This window comes from Nasonia vitripennis, chromosome 3 (assembly GCF_009193385.2).
Source record: "Nasonia vitripennis strain AsymCx chromosome 3, Nvit_psr_1.1, whole genome shotgun sequence".
NCBI classification, from domain to species: domain Eukaryota; kingdom Metazoa; phylum Arthropoda; class Insecta; order Hymenoptera; family Pteromalidae; genus Nasonia; species Nasonia vitripennis.
Window position 1 is genome coordinate 5,523,254 of NC_045759.1, and position 25,031 is coordinate 5,548,284.

At 37.9% G+C, this 25,031-nt stretch overlaps 4 protein-coding genes across 20 annotated transcripts; 2 read left to right on the plus strand and 2 right to left on the minus strand.

The window, feature by feature from the left end:
- The first annotated feature begins 93 nt into the window (after positions 1-93).
- LOC100121221 (DNA polymerase alpha catalytic subunit-like) lies at positions 94-8,032 on the plus strand. 6 transcript variants are annotated; one of them, XM_008212235.4, is made up of 19 exons: positions 94-774; positions 1,135-1,222; positions 1,302-2,049; positions 2,173-2,427; positions 2,551-2,997; positions 3,101-3,703; positions 3,810-4,154; positions 4,239-4,452; positions 4,532-4,794; positions 4,866-4,982; positions 5,050-5,526; positions 5,708-6,080; positions 6,138-6,294; positions 6,377-6,638; positions 6,705-6,879; positions 6,953-7,113; positions 7,185-7,433; positions 7,514-7,589; positions 7,671-8,032. In XM_008212235.4, the coding sequence occupies exons 1-19, from the start codon at positions 555-557 to the stop codon at positions 7,838-7,840; spliced, it is 5,400 nt and encodes a 1,799-aa protein (XP_008210457.1). In that variant the 5' UTR covers positions 94-554; the 3' UTR covers positions 7,841-8,032. The 6 variants fall into 6 exon arrangements, with proteins under 6 accessions (XP_008210457.1, XP_008210454.1, XP_008210461.1 ...); XM_032597761.1 differs by adding an exon at positions 845-975 and having other exon boundaries at positions 100-774; positions 5,708-6,294; XM_008212237.2 differs by adding an exon at positions 845-964 and having other exon boundaries at positions 100-774; positions 5,708-6,294.
- LOC100121245 (UDP-glucuronosyltransferase 2C1-like) lies at positions 7,493-10,737 on the minus strand. Its single transcript, XM_008212231.4, has 6 exons — positions 10,506-10,737; positions 9,745-10,167; positions 9,216-9,635; positions 8,921-9,152; positions 8,630-8,855; positions 7,493-8,563 (listed from the first exon to the last, which is right to left on the minus strand). The coding sequence occupies exons 1-6, from the start codon at positions 10,506-10,508 to the stop codon at positions 8,308-8,310; spliced, it is 1,560 nt and encodes a 519-aa protein (XP_008210453.1). The 5' UTR covers positions 10,509-10,737; the 3' UTR covers positions 7,493-8,307.
- LOC100121284 (protein odd-skipped-related 2) lies at positions 10,162-24,931 on the plus strand. 12 transcript variants are annotated; one of them, XM_031926978.2, is made up of 5 exons: positions 10,162-10,436; positions 16,748-17,092; positions 17,291-17,777; positions 17,857-18,258; positions 18,339-19,817. In XM_031926978.2, exons 2-5 carry the CDS (start codon positions 16,769-16,771, stop codon positions 18,467-18,469), a joined length of 1,344 nt encoding a protein of 447 aa, XP_031782838.1. In that variant the 5' UTR covers positions 10,162-10,436; positions 16,748-16,768; the 3' UTR covers positions 18,470-19,817. The 12 variants fall into 12 exon arrangements, with proteins under 12 accessions (XP_031782838.1, XP_008210448.1, XP_032453659.1 ...); XM_008212226.4 differs by lacking the exon at positions 10,162-10,436 and adding an exon at positions 13,813-14,058 and having other exon boundaries at positions 18,339-18,613; XM_032597768.1 differs by lacking the exon at positions 10,162-10,436 and adding an exon at positions 13,833-14,058 and having other exon boundaries at positions 17,312-17,777.
- On the minus strand, positions 11,235-12,721 carry LOC100680257 (zinc finger protein 45). Its single transcript, XM_003427265.5, has 2 exons — positions 12,112-12,721; positions 11,235-11,934 (listed from the first exon to the last, which is right to left on the minus strand). The coding sequence occupies exons 1-2, from the start codon at positions 12,567-12,569 to the stop codon at positions 11,427-11,429; spliced, it is 966 nt and encodes a 321-aa protein (XP_003427313.1). The 5' UTR covers positions 12,570-12,721; the 3' UTR covers positions 11,235-11,426.
- Positions 24,932-25,031: the final 100 nt, after the last annotated feature.

Below are 25,031 nucleotides of genomic sequence, written 5' to 3' on the forward strand. Positions count from 1 at the left end.
TTATATTTGAATTAAAATCCGTTAAAAATATTGATATTCAGCGCCTCTATCGGAATTTTTGCTTATCTGATCGCGTGTACGTGCAGACAGCCCTGCAGACACTAGACAGCAGTCCTGCTGCAGTAGTAGACCAGCGCGGCTTTATGCTGGCAAGATAGCAGCACGTTGAGATCATTCGCAAGAACAAAGAAGAAAGAACTTTTATTCGCTTACCGTATACGCATCGAAGTTACAGTTCTTAAAGTGTCTGGTCTTTTGGTGACTATCATAAATCACATTGTGTCAGCGCAAGTAAATGCACTTAGACCAAGTGCAAGCCCTGAAGACAGCTGCAAAAAAGTCGTACTTATTTGAAATCGCTGTAACTTCATTATATCAGTACCGCCGGCGAGTTTGTTCTCGGAGATGGATTGTGCGAATACTTAGAGGCACGACGTCGGACGTCACTGCGAATCCGGTTGTCTTGAGCGTACTAAGTATATATATAAGTGCTTATACCAGTAAAATTTCTTGTAAGGACAACGCGCTCTTCAGCTGCGGCTTTCGAGCTGTCAATGCCCAGACTCAACCAGGACAGCAAAAATAGTGATGGCGACAACGGACGTCACGATAATCCGGGCGCACCTGCCGCCAGCAACATCGTCCAGGATGAAGATTTGTTACAGAAGCCCGGACCAAGCAATGCGTTCGATAAGGCCAGATCGAAGAAAAGCAAGGACAGCACACCAAAGTCCAGCAGTGAGCAGCTAGGGAAGAACGTCGATCGTCGACAAGGTATGTGAATGCAGCGCTATGCGATTCGAATTTGTTAAAATATCGCGAGACTTTTCTTGGATTCTGACAGAGATAAAATAAGGGGGTGGTAAAATATTGTGGCGTCGAGCGTTTTCGGAAATTTTTTTGAAATTGCTGATGCAGTATAGACTTAACTTTGGTTGTCAAGCAAATTATGAAACAAATAAAGGTATGTTGTAGGTATGTAGATCATTAATTCTTTAAATAATAAAGCTATATCTTTGCTCTTTAAATTTCTGAATAACTTTTTTAGAATTTTTTATTGGGTATTCAACAGGTGTGTTTTGACCATGTTCAATATACATTTCTTTCTAAAATTAGTATATACAATGATTCCAGATCAAAATAGGCATGCAAAGCGGAAATTCGACAAAATAGATGTGTGCTGTACAGAAACAAACGTTAATTTGGTGTCCCCAACAGTGCAGTAAGTCTCTTTTAATTGAGCATGATTTTTTTGCTTTTCGAATGTAAATTACGTAGTTTTATTAAATTAAAAATTACAGAAACAAGGAGCCAAGAAGCAGCTGTAGCAAAACATTTATTGATTTGACTTTAGATTCAGAAAATGAGGCTGTTGAGGAGATACCAGCAAAAAAAATTAAAAGAATGAACTGCAATGTTTTGAAAAAATCAGATAGCGGTGCATGTCAGAATACAAACTCTTTGAAAAGTGAAGAAAAGTCTAAATTGGACCACATCAACTTATCATCGAATTCCAATAAAAAAGTAAATGATAAGCCATCTTCTTCATTGATTACTAATGAAAGTCACCCAAAGGCTAAAAGAAAAGAAGAATGTAAACATAAATATATTAGTGAGAGAAGAATTCTTAAAAGAATTAAAAAAATCATAGATTTTGATGATGATTCAGATACTGCATCTGGTCCTGATATAAAAAAAGACCTGCAAGATGAATATATTAATGATAAAAGAACTCTAGAAAGAATTAAAAAAGTCATAGATTTTGTTGATGATTCAGATACTACATCTGGTGCTGATATGAAAAAAAAATTGAAACATAAGTATATTAGTGAAAAAAGAATTCTTAAAAGAATTAAAAAGGTAATAGATTTTGAAGAGGATTTGGATGATGATCGAATTAATGCAAATATTACTGCTACAGAAAAATTAGCGCAAATTAAAGATAGCGAGATCGTCAATGAGGAAATGGTATTTGATATTGCAAAAATAAAAAACCATTCTGAAAAAACAATAGAACTGCATATTGGGCATCAAGAATGTCAGGATCAGGTAACTTTTGTTGTTCAAAATATTTGAAAAGAAAATGATGATTATCTTTAGTGCATGAAGAATTTTTTGTTTTTCTTGTGTTACATTTTTAAAATAATAATACATTTTCTCTGTTCTACTTAGAGCTCAGATGCTGAACTTTGTGACATGGTCATTAATATTGGGCATTGTGCAGACAATTTAAGTTGTGCCCTGCAACCGATTACAGCAAATAATCATTCTCCATGCAACAAAATTCCAGAAAATAATCATAAATTAGTGCAAATTAAAGATAGCGAGATCGTCAATGAGGAAATGGTATTTGATATTGCAAAAATAAAAAACCATTCTGAAAAAACAATAGAACTGCATATTGGGCATCAAGAATGTCAGGATCAGGTAACTTTTGTTATTCAACATATTTGAAAAGAAAATGATGATTATCTTTAGTGCATGAAGAATCTTTTGTTTTTCTGGTGTTACATTTTTAAAATAATAATACATTTTATCTGTTCTATTTAGAGCTCAGATGCTGAATTTTGTGACATGGTCATTAATGTTGGGCATTGTGCAAACAATTTAAGTTGTGCCCTGCAACCGATTACAGAAAATAATCATTCTCCATGCAAGAAAAGTCCAGAAAAAAATCTAAATTGTATGCCTTTAAAAGGAGTGTCGGACAAATGCAATATAACAGATGCTATTTCTAATATTAAAAACACTGAAGCTAAGCATAAAATAAATATTAGAAAAGAGGAAAGTTCTATTGTCCTGATTTCATCTGAAAATTTGAGTGATATGGATATGGATGTTCTCGATATTTCCGACGATTCAAATAATTCTCTTATTACAGATAAAAATCAATTTAAAGAGAAAAACAATTCTCTACCAAAAAATGGTTTCAGTAATTTTTTAAACTCAGAGACTGTTTTAGATAATAACAATGATCTTTGCCAGTTAAAAGAAAATGTAAAGTTTATTTATTTATATATATATATATATATATATAAATATATATAATATTATGTTATAAAAAAAGGTTGTTAATGGTACACTAATTTTTTTTTCTAAGATTTCAGTGCCATCAAACGACTTACTAGATATCGGTATTAAGAACAATGTAGACAATATAAATGTTTCGAAATCTATTTCTATTAAAAAACAAGTTGAAAACAAAACTAGATCTCCTGTTTCACAAAGTCATTGTAGCAATGATGGTAGCTCAAGTAAGGCTCACACCTGTTATAATGCCTTAAAAAAACAGTTAAACGGTCCATTGTCGAAAAGTAACTCTAACAATAATATTTTAACGGATACAATTTCGAAAAACAAAAATACTAAAGAAAAAAGTAATACACACTCAATGCAAAACATTGAGCCACCAATAATGCAAAATTGTAATGTAGTTGCATCAAATATTAAACAAAAGAATACTGATTCGAAAATCATATCTCCGCAAGTCGAACGTCTATCAATACTTCCGACGACTACGAATTCGTACGGCCAAAAAATATTTCGGTTTTTCTGGTTGGACGCTTACGAAGATTCGTACACAGATCCTGGTGTTGTTTTCCTTTTTGGAAAGATTTTAGAACCGACAGCAAACCAATATATTTCTTCGTGCGTCACTGTTAAAAATATACCCCGAAGAATGTATGTGTTACCTAGAAAAGATGTAAGTTATAAATATTAAATCTTGAAATTTTATATCAGATAAAATACTTTTTCAATGTCGAATATTTTGATTTATTAAATAATTTATGGCTATATTTCATTTACAGGAAGCCGGAGAACAAAGTGCGTTTGATAAAGCGTACGTAGAGCTAAATGAATACTTGCGCCAAAAGTGTATTAATGAATTTAAATGCAAAAAAGTTACAAAAATCTATGCTTTTGAGAAAAAAGACGTGCCGCAAAACACTGCTTATCTTGAAGTGAGATACTCATCGGTGTATCCAGCTTTGGACAGTGATTATTCTGGACCTGCGATACAGGCAATTTTCGGCACTAATGTTACTGCAATGGAACTATTTTTGATTGAAAAAAATATCAAAGGTCCTTGTTGGATGGATGTCAAAATTTCACCATTTGCTAGTTCTAACTTGAGTAGTTGGTGTAAATTTGAGGTATCAATGAAATATCTTTATTTAGTACAGTATATCAACTATTAAATTGATAAAGTTTGAATAACGGGAATGATATTTTTGCAGATTAATTGTACCAGAATGGAAGATATATCTGTCACTAATCACCAACAAACAGACCCTAGTATCACACCAATTGCAGTTGCAGCATTAAGTATTCAAGTATCCTTAGATGAAAAGCTACAGAAATATGATATAGCAAGTATTGGCATTGCAATTCAAGAGCATTTCCATTTGTATAAAGGCTCTCCTCAACCGCTTTTTAATCGTAGTTATTGCCGTTAGTTTAATTGCATAATATTTTACACCGTTAAATTATTATAAAAATATTAATTACTAAATCTGCAACATTTACTTAGTTGTTTCACAATGTAGCCCTTGGCCAAAGTTTGCGAAACGAAAGTTTGCGAAATGGAAAGATTTTCAAGTTATACTGTGCGAAAGTGAAATTAATTTGCTTGAACGATTACTTCAACTTTTGCAATCTTTGGATCCAGATATCTTGATTGGTTACGATACCAATTTCGAGTTTGACATTTTAGTGCGGAAGATCATGTCACTGGGTACAACAGATTGGAGCCGAATCGGAAAACTTAGACGTTCCGTTCCACCAAAGTTCAAGGTAGATCTGTATATAATGTTTATGATCTTAAAAAAGGCATATTCTCATATTAACAAATTTACTTAATTTAGGGGAGAATTTATTTAAATCAAGTTCTCTGTGGTCGACCGATCTGTGATGTACAAAGGTCGATGAGTGACTTTCAATTCAGCGTGACAAATTACGACCTAGCTTCGCTCTACTCATCTGTAAGTAAACAATTCTACTCAAATTAACTTTTGAAAATAAATGATATATGTGTTTATGTATGCATAGACCTTGAGTAAAGACGCTGGAGCTTACACGGAAATCAAGCCCGATGAATGTTTGCAGTATTATACTTCTCTATATAATATGACGCTTCTAGTGAAATCTACTATGACCAAAGTCTCTTATATCTTTGAGGTCTCAGCTGAACTGAGCATTTTGTCTTTGGCTGTGCAAATAACGAGAATAGTCGGCAACACCTTATCCCGGACTTTATCGTGTGGTGTGGGAGAAAGAAACGAATTTCTTCTATTGCACGCTTTTCAATCCAAAAATTATCTGACCCCCGACAAAAGAAAGGATAATAGTGACTACGACGGTAAAAAGAAGTCTTCGTACACCGGCGGAATGATATTAGAACCGAAAGCAGGATTTTATGATACGTCGGTCTTGCTGCTTGATTTTAATTCGCTTTACCCAAGCATAATTCAAGAATTTAATATTTGTTTTACAACTATTCCCGGCGCCGCGCATGCGAGTGTCGACGTAAGTTTTTCTGGCAAAAAATCGCCAACAATTATAATTATTTCAAAGATATTATTAAAGATATTAATTAAACAAATATTACTTGCCACAACTCTTCTTATAGTAATATTTGTATATGTATATGTATATGTATATGTATATGTATATACGTATCTTATATGATCTTTTTTCATTCATGAAGGAGCTGTGCCGCGTGGAATCTTGTGCTGAACAAGGTATCTTGCCAACTATAATAAGTGGATTGGTACAGAGTCGGCTCCAGATAAAGAAAATGATAAACTCGCCGAACTTGTCATCTGATTTGCGCCGACAGTATAACAGCCGGCAACTGGCTCTAAAGCTGACAGCCAATTCGATGTACGGCTGCCTCGGCGCATCTTACAGTCGATTTTACGCCAAGGGACTGGCTGCTCTCGTTGCGATGCGCGGGCGCGAAATCTTCAAAAAAACTCAAGACCTTATTCAATCTCATAACTACGAGGTCATCTATGGGGACACGGACTCATTCATGATAAACGTTAAGCTCACCGATTACGAGCAGGTCATGGCTGTAGGTAGGATGCTTAAAAAAGAAGTTAATAAGCTTTTCAAGAAAATCAAAATCGATATAGATCGAGTTTTTAAATGCCTGCTGTTGATGAAGAAGAAGCAGTACGCGGGATTGATAATAACGAGGCAATCCAACGACGAGCTTGAGTACAAAAAAGAAATAAAAGGATTGGAGATTATCAGGAGAGACTGCTGCGCCTTGGCATCGGACACTGGACAGTACATATTTCTTTTGTATTGGTGTGGTTGTATATAAATATATATTTATAATGAATATAAAGTGAATGATTCTTTATTTCAGCAAAGTCCTAGAGGAACTTCTAAAAGATCAACCATCCCACATACGTTCAAAAAATATTTTCGAAATCTTGGAGACAACAAACAGGGAACTTCGCGAGGGCAAGCTACCAATGTCTTCTCTAGAAATAACCAAAAAGCTCTCTAAAGATCCAGATAAGTATCCAAACAAGAATCACCCGCACGTGATTGTAGCTGAAAGGCTAAATAAAATCAATGCTCGAAAGTGGAAAGCAGGAGATGTGGTATCCTATATTATCTGCAAAGTAAAGTTTCTTATCGATGTATTTTCAATTATTTTTGTTGTATATTAATTTTATTATGTTTTTCAGGACAATACCACAAGAAAACCACTGGAGAGAGCCTATCACATTGAAGAGTTCAAAACTAATGAACAGATTAAAATCGATGAAACTTATTACTTGATGTATCACATATTTCCTATTATACACAAAATTTGCGACCCAATAGAAGGAATCGAGAATGTGTTGATTGCACAAAGTTTAGGTATGTTATAAATCATTTAAAAAGCTTACGTGTATGCTTCAAAATTTAAGCACAAATAAATGATTGATTACAGGTATAGCAGATCTTTATAAACCAAAAAAAATCAGTGATCATCGAGATGCAAAAATGCCTTTATCATTACATGATAATCGCAATAAAAATTGTGTGCCTTTACAATTTAAATGTAGAGACTGCAAAACTAAAAATAAAATAAAAACGTCTGTTATCCATACGGTAAAGTCTTGTACAAAAAGAATATATTTAACATCTATAATATCACATTACATTTTAACTTACATATTTAGAAGAGTGGATGTCAACCGTCGCTGGCGACGTGTACAAATTCCAAATGTAATACTCCGCCATGGAAATATCCACATTTTATTCAAAATCAACTACAATTGGCGATAAGGGAATGTGTAAACAAATATTACACAGGAGCAATTGAATGCAGCAATCCATTGTGTTGCAATAGCACAAGAATTATTCACTTGAATTCTGACGATGGCTTAATAAAATGTTATGATTGTTTCGATGGTCGACGTTACAGAAAAGTACGTTTTTATTCCTAATTATGGAGTGATTGCTTTTACTACTATATTATGTTTAACTGTTTTTTTTTTTTACATTTTAGTATTCCGAAATAGATTTACATAATCAGCTAACGTTTTTTGTCGATATTTTTACGTTGGATGAAGCTGCGTGTCAGGGTATATATACAATTATATTTTCAATTCAAAATACAATGCTAAGTCAAAATGATGTGCCTGATAACAATGTTATATTTTTAGGTTTGGATGTATTCACTGCTCAAGAAGTAAAAGAGTTTTACACTGGCTTGAGAGAATTCATGTTAGACCAAATAGATTCCAATGCTTACTCAATTGTAGATTTAAGCAGATTATTTACTCCAAATTCAGAGCCAAATAAGGACGATGACTTGGAGAGCGAGTTAATATAATGCCATATTGCTGAAATAATAAATTAATTTTTTTAAGGTACTTCATTTTAACCTTTGAAAAATTGAGAGTACTGTGTACAGTAAAGTATTTTTTATATTGTCAGTATTATTAGGTATACAAAAGTGTGCATAAATATTTTAAATACTTTATCATAGTTAAAGTGAAAATAAAAATGTTTATTTCAATCCCAATTTCGGTAGCGGTACGACTGCATTGATTCTTGCTTCATCATTTTCAAAGTAAAAAAGACCGCTGTGCTGCTATTCTAGTCGGACGTAGTTTTTTGCTGTATCGTGACAATCAACTTTATCTACTGTAACATCAAGAGTTTGGCATTCCTACACTTCAGTCGCATGACGAATTTTGCTTTATTCTCTTATCATCGTCGACCGTCAGTAAAAGTATATCGGCTTTACCTGATACCTTCTCGTGAGAAAGAGTTTTTCAAAAGTTGATATAAAAACAATCAGTCATTTTTTAATTTCATGGTTCTGACTACTTTTTTGTATACTATTTTCACGATACATGTCGTCAAGACGAATACCGCACAAATAAAAGTATACACATCGAAAAGAGAAGATTGCCACCACGGCATATCTACAATGGGCGATCGCAGTGCATTTTTGCCGTGCCGGGCAATGTACTCGATCCAAAATAAAGCTGTGTTCATGGGAGTCATAGGCACATCCGTAAAGTCTTTGCTAATTTGTTCAGCATTTCGTCTACAATATTCAAGTCATTTGTTTATGATAGCATCACTTTTATTTATAATATATTTCTTCTCTTACTTGTAGAAAGGATCATCTAAAACTTGTCGCAAAGCTCGGGTCAACGTCTTCTCTGTCACTTGTTTCAAATCAACTTTAACAGCTATCCGTTTACGAACACAATTTTCCACGTTGAAAAATTCATCGCTTATCAAAGGCACTCCGACCATGGGTACACCATAACGAGCTGCTTCCTGCGTACCCATTAGACCACCGTGCGTAACAAAGGCTTTGATCCTCTTGTGCTCTGAACAAAAAAGAAAAGAATCGTCGTACGGTCAAGTACTAGAAATTAAATCGGTACAAACTTACTCAAGACCTGAATTTGTGGTATCCAAGATTGAGTTAAAACATTCGACGGCATTCCTGCAGGCAGCTCTTCCGGCCTTGCAATTTTCAAAAGCACACGTACCGGTGCTATGTTCTTGAATGTCTTATAAAAAGCGTCGAGCATGTGATCAGGAAATGTTTCGATTCGGATCATGGAGCCGAAGGAAAAGTAAACGAATCCGTGCTTGCTTTCATCTAGCCATTCTTGCAACTCCTAAAATAAAACGTATTTTCATTGTTAAAAAATTAATTCGCTTTTAAGACACAAAACCCAAACCTGTGGTAAAGACTCGTTGCGATCGACGATGTGTAGACCGCCGATCGGCACGACTGGCGGCGCAAACGTTCTCAGACCACTAAGAGCTGAATGATGATTGACGAGAACGAGCGATAGGTCTTTTTGCAGCTCGACCGAGTTTGGGTAATCGGTGCCGAAGAATTTCGCCACATACTCGTCCTGACGTCGCACGTAATAATTAAACGACAATCTGAGATGATGGAAGATGTAGAAATTCTTCAATCGTTCGTAGAAACTCGCCGGAGCGGCGAACGGAGCAAAGGAACTCGATTCTACGGCCAAGTTGATGGGATTGCCGAGGTGATTGTGAAGCCAGTCTGGAAGAAGAGGAGCTACTACACCGATCACCGGGATGTTGAGGCGTCTTCCCCATGCGATGTGGCAGTTTGCCAATGATACCTGCGAGATAAGTTTCATGCATAATAATTAGTATTGACATAATTCGAAAATTTTTTTAAATCATAAGGCGAAACATTAATCAGTTTGTTATATTTTGTTCGTTACTCACTTCCACTATGACAAGATCATAAGCCGGATCTTTCGGCGGTTCATGCAGCAATTTTTGAAAAATCGGAAGCCCAATAAGTTGGCAAGCCGGTCTTCCTCCGAGTTCCAGCCAAGTGACTATCGCATCGGTTGCAGTAGTAAGGCTCGTAACATCGTACGTCAAATTGTTGGTCACCGGTGCCAGTGTGCCGTCGAGACTGTAATCCGTGTAATTCGGCGGCTTTGGATTTTTTAAAGGGAAGTGACTGTACACGTCCACGCGATGGCCCTTCTCTGCCAGACCCCGCATCAGTTCTCCGCAAGTTGCGAAATGGCTTTTTACGTTCATGGGAAATATGCCCAAAATACGGAGAGATTCAGAGGTTTGGGCGATGAGACATAGAACGGATAAGAGGAGTAAGACCGAATACATGTTTGAAATGACCTGCAAAAATATAATAACTGTAACAGTGCTTTGCATAGTTATTAAAAAGAAGATGATTAAATTAACGCGGAATAAACTGATGAATTGTTTATAAGGACGAGATCGTATAGCAAAGACAGCAAACCTAAGAAGATGAATCACAGAATTATTGTTTTAACAGACACTTTCAAAGAAACTTTAGAAGAGATGCTTAAGTACAGAAAAGACAAATTCAACTGCTTGCAGCGTATAGCCGATACGAATACTGAATTGTTATCAGGCGCAGATATGTAATTATTAGTCAACTTATTATATCACGAATGATAAAACAATGTTGGGAGTTTTGTGAGCATACGTACCATTTATGTGAGCAGTAGAGCGAGACTCGCCTCGTGTCCTGTGCTGTAATATCTTCGCGCACTACGGCTGTATGCGTAACTTACAGGTGTGCAAGATAAAAAATGAAGTGTAAACAAAAGAGAGACGGAGTTGCAAGCCCCGCGCGAGGGGAGAGAAAGAGGAGCGAGTGGCGGCGGCGGCGGCGGCTCTGTGATGATGTGCTGCACCGACTGCCTATCAGCCGCAGCGCCACCGCCGCGAACCCGAAAAAAGCGCGTCCGCACGCGCGCAGCGTCGCTCGAGTTGCACACAGGACACGCGACGAGTGGGAGGAATGGGATATATATGTATAGGATGGATATAATATTATCGGTTGATGTCTGATGCGGACGAAGACTTTTCGCAATGCGGTTTGGAGCCGCTGACACCTGTGTTGCAACGTTTGTTTTTTGGGCGGAGTTCGGTTGTATAGAAGCGTAATTTTTTGGGGGGGTTTGGGTTGTTTTATGAATATATACCAATGGTGCAGGTTTTGGGAGAGAGATGATCGACGAATCCCTTCTTTATCATCTGCCAAATTCGCCGACACTCGACAAGAAAAACACGACACGCTGCAGCCGGTCGCTTCTACTTGTGCAAGCTTTGATCGTCGTTATCTCGTACAGGCAACTTTGAGCTCTGAATTGGCGTATTTTAAATTCATAAATATAAATCATCAAACTTAGTATTACCAGGCGAAAATGCGACAATTCTCTGCAAAATATCCTCGTTTATTTGCCTCGAAATAGTACAAAATCAATTTGACATAAAATTACAGTACACAGCTAATGTTAGACAAAGCTGCAAGTCCAAAAACAGAAGAAACAACGATTAGATTTATACGCTGCTCAGCAGCTTAGTTAATATAAAAAGAGTCCTGACATTCGATCGTCCCTTCAAATTTATGCACCAGGTGACCTAATACCAATGCACCCGTTAGCCACGTGCTTAGCCAAATTACCCTTTCTCGCGAAAGCTCTCCCGCAGCCTGTGCAAATCGACGCAGTTTTGGTTTTCGTTCTCTCGTGATACAGCATGTGTCTCTTGAGGTGACTCTTAGTGACGAATTCTTTTCCACAGGTCTCGCACTTGTAATCCTTGACGTTGGAGTGTTTCGTGCGTTGATGGATCTGCAGATGTTCCCGACGCTTGAAATGCTTGTTGCATTGTTGACAGGTATAGGGGACCAAGTCCAGGCACAGATCTTCCGCGTGTTTTTCGAGACGATGACGTTGCAGGTGTTGACGCGTCCTGAAGGCTTTTCCGCAGACTTCGCAGACTTGCGAGAGTTTTAGAGATCGGTATCGTTGTTGTCGAAAGGACAAAGGGATGTTGTTGATATTGATCGATGGTTTTGGGGTGGTTACTGGAGAGCTGGAGGCTTCCGGCGAGCTCTGCGTTGTTTGTGATCTGAAATTGAATTTATGTTCGTTAAAAAGGCTATCGAAGTGAACGTTTTGATTGCTACGAAAATTAACGGGAAAAATCGGTAAAGTTCGAGCTTTCGCTATAACGCGCGAGATTAGTACTCAGTAGTAACGTGCCAGATTGGATGAGGCTTGTTATATAGAGACTTCGTATACTTACATATCAGTAAACAGCAGAGACTGGTCATTTTCGGTATTAGGCGATACAGGTTTATACTCGGAACTTCTTGATAAATTCTCCTCTGAATTATCCAACGTATAACTCAATTGCGGTTTAGTATCTTTGGGACTAATAAGAACAAATTCTCTCATAAATTCTTGCATATCATCGTCAGAAGTTTGTACGGAATTCGCGTCATTGTTAGTCGTGTTTATGCCCTCGTTGAAAATACTGTTCAACAGTTTTTCTTCATCCAGATCTGTCAAAACATTTCCACAACCCATTTCCAAAAAGTCTGTCGTGGATATCGGATGCATCGCTGCAGGGCTTGCGATTTTTACTTCATCCAAATTCATCCAAATATTTTCATAATTTGTATCCGAGAAGTCCATCGCGATGATCGGATAGATAGGTGCAAAGCTTTCGATCGACGACGTGGCGAAAATTTGACTAGCCATTTTTATCAATTTTCGGTTCACTTATTCCAGTTAGCTAGTATTCTAGTTAATCAAAGTTTAAATTAATGAAGGTAAATACACTTATTGACGATTCGAAATTTGTCAGCTCTGTATCAGTCAGAGGCTGAATTAATACTGTACGGAAGAGACGCTGTTTGATTGTTTCATTACGGAACTATAGAATGATTACAAAGGTACTCACGATTCTTAGAAACGGAATAATCGGGGATAGAAATGCCTAATGTAAACATTATAGCCCAACTTGGACTTAAATTTCAGAAAGGAAATGATACATGAATAATTTTAATTTGTAAGTTATACACACACACACACACACACACACACACACATATATATATATCCAACGTCAAGGATTACAAGTGCGAGACCTGTGGAAAAGAATTCGTCACTAAGAGTCACCTCAAGAGACACATGCTGTATCACGAGAGAACGAAAACGAAAACTGCGTCGATTTGCACAGGCTGCGGGAGAGCTTTCGCGAGAAAGGGTAATTTGGCGAAGCACGTGGCTAACGGGTGCATTGGTATTAGGTCACCTGGTGCATAAATTTGAAGGGACGATCGAATGTCAGGACTCTTTTTATATTAACTAAGCTGCTGAGCAGCGTATAAATCTAATCGTTGTTTCTTCTGTTTTTGGACTTGCAGCTTTGTCTAACATTAGCTGTGTACTGTAATTTTATGTCAAATTGATTTTGTACTATTTCGAGGCAAATAAACGAGGATATTTTGCAGAGAATTGTCGCATTTTCGCCTGGTAATACTAAGTTTGATGATTTATATTTATGAATTTAAAATACGCTAATTCAGAGCTCAAAGTTGCCTGTACGAGATAACGACGATCAAAGCTTGCACAAGTAGAAGCGACCGGCTGCAGCGTGTCGTGTTTTTCTTATCGAGTGTCGGCGAATTTGGCAGATGATAAAGAAGGGATTCGTCGATCATCTCTCTCCCAAAACCTGCACCATTGGTATATATTCATAAAACAACCCAAACCCCCCCAAAAAAATTACGCTTCTATACAACCGAACTCCGCCCAAAAAACAAACGTTGCAACACAGGTGTCAGCGGCTCCAAACCGCATTGCGAAAAGTCTTCGTCCGCATCAGACATCAACCGATTATATTATATCCATCCTATACATATATATCCCATTCCTCCCACTCGTCGAGTGTCCTGTGTGCAACTCGAGCGACGCTGCGCGCGTGCGGACGCGCTTTTTTCGGGTTGGCGGCGGTGGCGCTGCGGCTGATAGGCAGTCGGTGCAGCACATCATCACAGAGCCGCCGCCGCCGCCGCCACTCGCTCCTCTTTCTCTCCCCTCGCGCGGGGCTTGCAACTCCGTCTCTCTTTTGTTTACACTTCATTTTTTATCTTGCACACCTGTAAGTTACGCATACAGCCGTAGTGCGCGAAGATATTACAGCACAGGACACGAGGCGAGTCTCGCTCTACTGCTCACATAAATGGTACGTATGCTCACATTATATATGCTCGTAGTGTGCAGATCAGGTGCATGTATCGCGCGCCCTGAGGGATGACCAGTGTAAACACGGCCGTCCAGACTATCCGTGTGTATATGGAAGGAGAGCGAGTGCATTTCGCACGCATTGATGTAAGAGCGAGAGCTTGCGGTATCGGAGCTTTCGAAGGGTAAAAGTGCGGAGCCGCCGAGAGCTTTTCAAATATAAGGGACGCATGTGAGGTAACGCGCAGGGCACGAAGGGCGACGACGCGGGACCTAACCTCAAAGTCGGTCGCGTGCGCGCGCCCTTTTTTCGCGAACAAAGCGACGGGGGAAGAGTATATAGAGAGAGAAGAGAAGAGAAAGGGGCCCGCCGCCGGCGCGTGCGAACATCTCTCCCAGCCGGCCATTTTATGCTTGAATTTTCGCGTGCGCGATTTCGCCAAGCCGGTATCGACTGCCTCCTCCTCTCTCTCTCTCTCACTCTCTCTCTCCTTCCTTCGTGTATCTGTGTGTTTTTGCACACGTATACACACACACACACACACACACACATATATATATATATATATATATATATATACAGCCGATCGCTTGTGTGAGTAATACAGGGGGAAGAGGGAGAAGCGCTCGACTCTTGCGAATAATGCGGGGGTGGACGATGCGTATACGTGTATGTGTGCGTATCTACCCCGACGAGGGGTGCGATGCACCGACTACTGACCGCTTTCGCAGAACGACGGGGCTGGGATATAGCGCGTACACGCATGGGATATTTATTGTTTGTTGTTATTGCACGTGTGCACGCGTTGTCTGCATAATGTAAAAGCCGGTCGTAAATACAGAATAGCTTCGTGTTATTGACAAGCACTCGTGCAGGGGGTGTTAGCGCGATTGAGTCATTTTTTTTTTCATCCTCGATATAAACGAAAGAATCTATTATCATTACGTAACGCAAATCATTTATTTTCCAAACTCCGATCGGGTATCGCGAGAGAGAGAGAGAGAGAGAGAGAGAGAGATGTGCCCGCGCCAAAGGGGAAAAAATCATGCGGAATCGGAACCTAATCCCCCAACGAGCCATTCTCTCTCTCTCTCTCTCGTCTCTCTCACCCACGCATCCTTCGATTTCGCAATTCGCGCACTGCGTATACTCCCCCCCCCCCTCCCGGGGCTTCGTCGTTGTCGTCGTCGTCTTCGTCGTCTACTCCTGCCCTTCCACCGACGATCATCCTCCCGCGAAAAGCACGACTCGCCCCGGTCGTTTTCCTGCTCCTTTCTGTGTATAGATGTGTGTATATACCTACCCTTCCCCTTTCTATCCCCCCATCCATATGCATAAGCAGTGTGTGTACACTTTTTGCGCCCTTTGGATTCGTAGAGGCTGTATATGTGTATGCAGAGAAAAGAGAGAACGTCGAGAGCCTCTACTCGTTTGACGACAGAAAATTCGCGCGTTTGATTTGGTTCACTCGTGTATTCGCGATGCACGACATTCTTCTATGTATGAATTTTGGAATTATTAGTTGTTTCTTTTTTTTTTTCGTTAAAAATTCATTTTATCCGATGTTGCGTGACTGATAACAGGTGTTACATAATTTTTTCGTTTTCGGTAGTAAAGCAAGAGCTTTGTCGGAAAAGCGAGTTTTCAGTAGTAACAGACGTCGCACTAGTAATACACGCACACTACTTGCAGTTAGATCGAATCGTAAACAGAGTCAGACGGAGCGGACAGTAAAAAACAGAAGGATATGAGAGCTGACCGCCCAAAGAGCACCGCTACACATAGCGAACACGCATCAAGGCTCGGGGGGACGAATCAAAGACTTCTCCGAAACAATAGACACAAAACCACGAGAGTACAGCAGTATCAGTAAAAAATAGAGTATATACAACAAAGAGTCTTCGTACTTCCATACGTATATATAACATACAAGGGGACTACAAGGGCGAGAAAGAAAGAACGCGTGCGAGAGAAGATAAGCGTCGAGACTCGTATACACGTACATACGTGCGCATATATACTTATACGCAAGACGAGTATCCCATTGTGTGTGTTCGTATACAGCGCCGCCGACGCCGCGCCGCGAGAAAGTGTAGGCGCGCACCCGGGCTAAGGTTGGGGAGGTCTTCATGCGACTCTGCCCATTCGAACGTCGGTCGTAGCCACGCAGGTGTAGTGCAGGAAAAAAAAGAAAGAATAAAAGAGAGAGAGAGAACGTAGACTTTTCCGAAACATGGAGAGCGCCGGGTTTCGTCCTCCTCGCCGGCCCCGATTTCAGCGTAAGTTTGTGTGCGCGTGTGAACCGGGGGTTGCATATCGTTCCGCCCGGCCGGACGCCCACGCTTTTTCTTCGGAGCTGCTGTAGGAATCGTCGAATCTTCGTTATTTAGTGTAGGAAAGTGCGAGTGGTTTCCCGCGAGGAGAGCGAGGAAGGTTTGCGAGGTGCTAAATGTGCAAATGGGATTGAGATGAGATTATGCGTTTTTGACAGGTTAGAGGGGTTAGTTATCGACGCGGGGGTGACTGATGCACACCCCCCTCGAACGCTGTTAGCTGTAGTGTGCGTGTCTTTAATTTTTGTTTTCTTTTTTGTTCACGCGATATTTGTTTTTGCAAAAAATAAAAATGCAATTGTTTCAGTTTATTGATGTTTGATTATTTTGATGCTGATTTTTCAATAAATTTTCAGGTATCTGATTGACACATTGCAATGAATTTCCCGCCATTCGGAGGCCACTTTCCTGGTACCATACCGAGTATCCACCAGTTTACAACAGAGGGCTCGGGGGGTGCCAGTGGACGCTACGGCAATCACTTTCCAAACCAGCCTCCCATAGGAGTGCCAGTTGTGAGCAAGTACAGGCCAGAGGCTAACAGTGTTCAGGGTCAGTCCCAAGTGATGATGAACAACAAAGCAGCCTACTCCAACAGCAATGTTCACCACTACTCCAATGTGCCCTACTCGCAGGCCCAAGCAGTGCAGCAGAGACCTTCCAATTCTCCCAGTATGCAGGAGAAACGCTCTTATCACCAGGTATGCAAACTTTTTGCAATGCTTTTTAGTTGTTGAAATTGTCAAGTCTCATTTCTGGTTAATCATTCAACTGATTGCATGACCCATCCTGTCAACTTTCCCATTCGTATTGGCTGATTCGATCACTTCATTGACCAACTACTGCATGTTCTGTATGGGTGTGTCTTCCCTCACGTCGAATCACCTCTAATTCTGTAGACAACGGATACTATAAATCAGCAGGATGTCTGCAATCTCCTGCAGGATGCCAAGGATAAAAACAACAAGGATAAGCAAAAGCAGGCAGCGGAGGAACAGCAGCAGCAACAACAGCAACAACGCACAAACGGTGAGGCGACAACGAACGGCAACAATCAGCAGGACTACATGCAACAGCAGCATCATCAACAGCACGCGCACACGCAGACGCCGGCCTCGATGCCGGCAACCTGGCAATCCCTGGCGACTCCTGGTTCAACGGTCGCCGACTATCTGAGTCACTTGCCAGCCAGCACACTGCCCCTGAGTTTGCATCACTTCCTCAAGTACTCGGCCGAGAGTATCAAGAAAGAGTCTGAGATGGCCCAGACAACAACGTCAGTCGCAGCTGCCACCACTACTACACCCAACATCATGATGTCACCGAGCAATAAAAAGAAGAAAAAGAAGAAGGCACCCAAAGAGAAAAAACCTCGTCCCAAGCCAGGTAAATCTTTGATTAGTTCGAATGATTAGATTCTTGGGTTTGATTAAAAAATTTTCATGAAAAATTATATTCATCACAGGTGAAATAAGACTAACCACTGCCTTAGACGGTTCGACCCTCTACTGTTGCCCAGAGTGTCACATGGCATACCCAGAACGTGAGCTTCTGGAGCAGCATCTCTTAGGTCATACGTTGGAGCGACGATTCGTTTGCGATATTTGCGGTGCTGGACTTAAGCGCAAGGATCATTTGACACGCCATAAGCAGAGCCATAATCCGGAACGGCCATATGTCTGCACGGTGTGTTTGAAGGCCTTCAAGAGGAAGGAGCAGCTGACGCTGCATTTCGTGATACACAGCGGCGAGAAGCGCCACGTGTGCACCGAGTGCGGCAAAGGCTTCTACAGGAAGGATCATCTCAGGAAGCATACCAGGAGCCACATTGCTAGGCGGGTCAAGGCTGAACTCAGCCAGAATGCCGGTTAGCGCGTGTTTTTATATCGTCTAAATATTTTTCTTCGATTTACCTTCGATTTTTCTCACGCTTTATATCGTTTTCAGGTAACCAGCAAGGTCAGCAACAAAATAGCGTGACGAGTAGCTTGCAATCAGGTGGTGGCTCAACTGGTAATTCAGCTGGTGGATCAGTTATGTCGGCGGGTGGAGGTCATCCAGGAGGACTTCTATCCTGAGCCCCGCCACCAGGGAACTTCCAGGTTCCCCATCCGGCCAACCTGCTCCACTCGCATGCTTCGACGAACGGCAGTACTGTCAGTAGTGTCGCTGCATCGGTCCATCATACACTTGCGGCAGCCCATCACCATCATGCCCAACAGTTAGCCGCAGCTGTGGCCGCCGCCGCAGCGACGAACTCCGGTGCAACCGGGGCGACCAGTGGTTACCAGGCTGCGGCCGCTGTTGCTCATGAGCTTGGTAACTTTCTTGGCAGTCACGCCAAAGACTTCTGAGAACGGCCTGCCTAGCATCCCCAGACCAACCAAAAGACCTGGAGGTAACGAGTTGCTCTGGTGATACGTCTACACATTCGGCGAGGTACGAGCAATACTGTATGCTATCGAAACGTGTTCGTCTATACGGTTAAGTTGCAGCGATAGCTGCTACTGCTGCTGCTTTCTTGGTTTTTCGCGTCTCGATTGCAGGCTTCTCTGCACGACCCTAGTGGAAAAATACTCAAGCTTTTTTAAAGTACTTCAAAAAGTTTTGCTTTGATAAAGCAAGCAATTATTTTAAACGGCAGAAAAATTTCATTTGTTAAAATATTTTTATCATACTTACATTGTTATAACTAACAGTAGGTTAAAGAGTAGCTGTTTGTGCCATTAGAAAGATCGTTGAATTTTTGAAAATGGTAAGCATTTTTCTACTAGGATTCAACAGTAGCATAGACTACTTCCGTTGCCTTAAGCCAAAGGAATGCGAAAGTAATCCACTCATTCTAATGTTGGTCGGACATTGGTTCAACTTTGAAACAAAATGCAGACAAAACACTACAGATCGTTTAAGGTACAGCCGATATAAACGAGATACAAAGAAAACTTGAATAGTTAATCAAGTTGTACTGCATTGCACTACTAAAGCGTATACGTGTAAGGATACCAAATTTCTCCTTAGAGACTTAAGTTAAAAGTCAAAAGCGAGAGATTATCGCTCAATACTGCAAATAATAAAAGAAAGAGAGCGAAAAATGTGAGGAAGAAAAAAATATTTTTATGATAGCTCGACGTAAACTTGAACATTTCCTTTGTAAAGGTGAAAAGATAAACGATTAAATGATAAAAGTTGGTGATGCATTAGTGCAAAGAAAAGTGCAACGTGTTTATTAAAGTTTTTCTTCCTGTTTTTTTATTTTCTAATTTTTTATATTTTCGTTGTTGTACTATATTGCTTTACTAGTTTTTATTTTTTTACTCACGTTATGCATAATTATTACCCTTGTGTCGTTGTTAATTATACTGCTATTCTGATCTCAGATTTACTTGTAGACTGAACTTTTTTATAAAGACAGTTCTTTCACTAAAATATTGAGTAAAAGTGGTTCTATCTGATTTTCCGAAAAAGTAAGCTTTTGTCCGGGCGATCACTATGTACGTCGAGGTTTTAATTTTCAAATTAATGTAAATGCAACACGAGATAACTGATAAAATCCTTACTGAAAATAAGAGAGAAAAGAAACACACATAAATCGTACTAAAACAAGGCCTTAGCACAGTACTATAAAATAAGATAGTGAAAACAGCGGTGAAGTCGTGGCAATATTGCATGTAAAATCGGTAACGAGATCCGTTTCTGATGTGCATTTTTTATCTTGTAAACTTTTCTTTTCATAACAAAATGTATAGGCAAAGAAAGAGGTTGAAGACAGTATTTTATATTTTATGCCAGCGCTTTGATAAAAAAAGAAGTAAATTTTCATCGTCCTTTAATCGGCTAAGTATAAATATAGCGAGTAAGTCTGATTTTTTTACGATTTTAAAAAATTCGTATTCAAGCGACTTGACAATGTTGCTTTATAAATTTTGAATTTCTAACATAATATTCTTATGTTTATATTAAACGTTATTCTTTCACAAGGATTGTTTCGTAGATCTTTAATTTCGTTGAAAAATGATTAATTTTAATAGGTTCCTAATGCATTGGGAACGCTTAGCATTAAATAATTTTGGATGCATCTTATTCAAATCGTCAATTTGGGTTATTTTTAAAACAGAAGATTTTTTAAAATTTCATTCTCTACAGTTACATGAAAAAATTCTTGTATTCATAGTGTATATGAATTCCTTAAATACTAATATATCTGTGCCATTTTTCTGCCATGATTCATCTTGCCGCGTTTATGGTCTTGTCATTATAATTGACTCTGTAAACATAGTAATATTTAGGAAGTATTTGTAGATATACGTACGGCGCGATCTCTTGAGTTGATTGAAATAGTGTCAAGACTGTTGTAACAAAATTATTTCTAAAACAATTTTTTCTGTATTTTCCGAAAATACACTTTTTATATTTAATTTTTCTAAATGCATTTACGCCTGTAAGGAACTACATTTTATCAGTAGAATCGTTGCATGAATTTGCTTTTTTCCGTTATTGTTGTATTTTATCGTTTACAGTGGCATTATTTACCTTCATTACCTCTGTGCGCAAGTTTATGCTTCGTTTTCATATGGATCCTCATTCTAACGTGCCTAATAGTACTGTATAACATTTTACGTTCCATTCTAGTCGGTCGGCAACCAACAACTAACCTCCAGTAAATAGCTCAATTATTTTTAATAGTTCATAGTTCATTAAATATCCGTCAAATGCTTGCAACGATTCTATACTGAGTTGTGTTAATTACGAACGTTTTTTTAAGCCGTATTAGCGAAAATGAAAAAACCAAACGGCTGGGTCATGTATATTTGCACGATTTCATAATTTTATAACGCGTATAATTCAATGTGCAATTTGAACATTTTTATTTCGATATATGCCTCGAATGAAATTCTTATTTGAATCTTACATTTTTATTACTATTTAGGCACTTCTAAGTGCGGTACAGACTATTAATAAAGGGAAATTCAGGTTTCGTCAGACCTCAACGTTAAGAATATGCTATAAATGACTATAGTTATACATAGCAAGTAACTGAAAGCTGCATATTATATTATAAATATATAAATATATATATAAATATAAAAAGGATGAGCTGTATTAAAATACTCCAATGCCACTTGTAACCATTGATAAAGAAAAGGGAGTTAAAAGAGAAAAAGTACACTTTAGATTGTACGTGTAGTTCGTAAGTTTGTATACAAAAAAATAAAGCGTTACTTAATAAGTTAAATAGTGAGCGTGCACGAAAACCGTAGATCATATGCCAGATCAAATGGTCGAATGTTTGTAGATGTATTTGTGAAATGAAAAAAAATAATAATGATAATGGAGAGATACAGTCTTGTGAATGGAACGGATATATATTTTAGGAGGTACTAACATATTTTTGCATTTAAAAAACTTATTTCGGAAAAAAAAGGTTTATGCATTAAAATTTTTCAAACAGAATGTTGTTTTCATTATATTTTATCTTTGAAAGTGAAACGAAGTTAGTTTTTGTATTTTTCGGGAAAGTTTTACAAGTCTTGTACCTTCTCAAAAAGGTGGTGACGCATAGCTTTATGATTTCTGAAAAAAAAATCAGAAAGGAGGTACAGCAGAGAATATAGTTCAAATATAGAATTGACTTGATTTAATCCAGTGAAAACATGAAAATCCGTCGGATTGTTTAGCGAGCGATCAAGAATGTGATTGCTATTGTTCTTCCTAATTCCTTTGTACTGTACTTCATTTATAATTTACTAACATATTCTTAAGTTGCTATCAATTTTCACCCATTATTTTTGAATGAATCCGAAGTATGCTTTGTAACCATGCAAAGCTAAAAAAGCAAAATAGAAATCATGTAGATAGCATATTTTTAATAAACATAGAATGCCATATTGCTTCTTTCAAAACATAATATTTTAGATTTTCTATTTTGTAAAATCGACAAATCGGCGTTTTATATACATCAAAAAGAGAAAGATACAAAATCAAATCTTTTCTAATATTTTTAGATTTCATGAACACTTAAAATTAATGCATTTAACTAAGCCACAAAAACTATAAATCAATAGCTATGTACATTAAAATACAAACGTCAATTGACCCAAATATTGGTATACACAAAAAGATATTTCTTTCATAATCCTAAAATAAAAGAACTGTCCAAAAACAACATAAACGCTACATCGTAGAATCATTAAATTTCTCTGTATGCGCTTCAAAATATAATGACAAAAAAACCAAGGCTTTCTTTCAATGAGCTTTCGCAACGATGCGGAGTGTAGTATGCGTAAATGAGCGACTGAATGTGCAAAAAAAAAATGCGCGACGAAAACAAAACAAAAAGAAATGATAAAAGCGAGGCAGCGGAAAGCATATTTTTCTACGCAGTGTCCATGCTCTTTGATAAGGCGTTAACAAGAAATACTTAAAAAAAAAGTAATAAACTTTAATAAAGGGAAATAATAAAAAAAAGTGTTGTATGTGCATGATAATGAAGGATATTTGCGTATACGTTATGAAATGTCGAATTTTTGCATTTGGTTTAGTTATGTCAAACACATATCCAATATGTAAGAGATTTTTTTCTATGATAAATAGCAAAAATGTTTTTAGAAGCAAAAAATAATTGCAAAATATATTTTCGTAAAAATGTGGTAGAGACGGCGAAACATTTTATTTTTGCATAATAAATCATAACTTGTTAAATGTGATAGAACCGCAATATAGACTGTATTTAACAAGAAAATAATATGATTTTCATTTAGCTGAACATTTTATTTATCATAGCAAAAGAATCGCTGTACGATTGTATTAATTCAAATGTTTTGATAATTAGATATTTTCTGCAATCAGACCGAGTAGAGTGATTTTTGGTAACTACATTGTGATGAATAACGAATTGATTATTATGAATGATTGTGAATCCCATTTCGAACTGCGCAAAATAATTAAAATTACATCAGCCTGCCATTCATAACGACATTTTTCAATCATATGAAGAAAAAGATTTTACCTGCATTAGCTTTTTAGCTTTGTACTTAAGAAAACAAGCAAGATATGTATTTTTAACGTAGAAGTGAAGTCCTTCATACGTTACAGCGGTCTTTTTTTACAGAAAAAATAACAGTAGCATTGACAATAAGAAATAACTTACCGGATTTTTAATCCAAACAAGAGATGAATATTTCAGCTTATCATATAGAGCCCAGGTTCATTTGACAAATGTTTTCTGCGTAATTTTAAAAGATATTACCACAAAAAAAATAGAGAAACTAATATAAATATAAAGAAAAACTGCAAGTTATTGTAAAACAACAGTTTAAAATAAAGAAAGTGTTGAGAATGCGAGATAAGTGCGTGAAAATAGACGGTGGAAGGAGCAACGATGGAAAACGCGAAGATATACAAATTCCTCGACATAGTACAAAGCATTTAAACTCTTTTTCAATAGATTAGCGTGTAAAAAATGAAGTAAAAAAAAGATACATAAACAATAGTACGAGCAATAGTTTTCGTGCGCGAATGCCTTGAACGTTTCAAAAAGATTCATTTCTTGATTTTCATGGATTGTGAATATTATATGATAAAGATCTAAAAACCAATTGTACAAAAGAACAAGTATACTTTGGAAGTATTTCGAAAAAAATTTAATTTTAACTTTTGTAAATCATTACGTTTTGTTGAAAACGTTCGTTAAACCAATAAATGCATAGTGACAAACGAAAAATATTCATAAAAATTTTTTGTAACCTGTTTCAAGCCAACAGTTTGTAAATAAGCAATCTAGACTTTGTTTTGTGCAATGCTGACTTTACAGATGATTGCAAAGCTTTAATACAAATGCGTATCATGATTTATGATTTAAACTTAGACAACGTTGTAGCCTTTTTTCGTGATATTATTTTTTAACTATGAAGGAGATAATTTTTAGTACAGTGCATGTTTATGCATTCACATATTAAGAATTGTATTATTTTGAGACCTTATTCATAAGAAAAATTGTGACTATAAGCGTAAACAAAAAAGTAAGAAAAGCAGCTTTACTGGTGAGACTATAAAATTAAAATCGTAGTGATAAAGGTTATAAACACTGCGATCGATGTAGCGCGTATCTTTGATTATACGCAGACCGTAGTGTGCGTTAGGACAGAGAAAAGAAGTGCAGTTGTCGCGTAATGTTAAAGAAGCACAATTATTAAGAGACAAAAACCGAGTGCGTGATAAAAACAAAGCAACATCACGTTTGTAATCACGTTGACGCACGATGCTCTCGGCATTTTATTTTTTAAGCAAGACTCCTGCTGAAGCATCGGAAAAATTCGCATGGCGTTAATAATGTATACTGCCGAAAGGAAGAATTTGAGTAAAAATGGTCGTGTAAAATTGCGATGAAAATAATGTAGAGAAGTTGACGTAGATGTGAGAAACGTGGAAAAATGAACGTTAAGTTTGTGAACGTTTTTGCAAGACAACTTCCCCAGTGCTGCTTTGTGTAATACCTATACATAACATATATCTATATATATGAATAAAAATCGTAAAAAATTCTCAATTTTTTCATTACTTTCCTCATGTGTCTTTCTATAAGTATTTTTTTTTTCATCCCACATGATTTCGTTCGTTTTGGGTTATGCATTAACTAAAAAA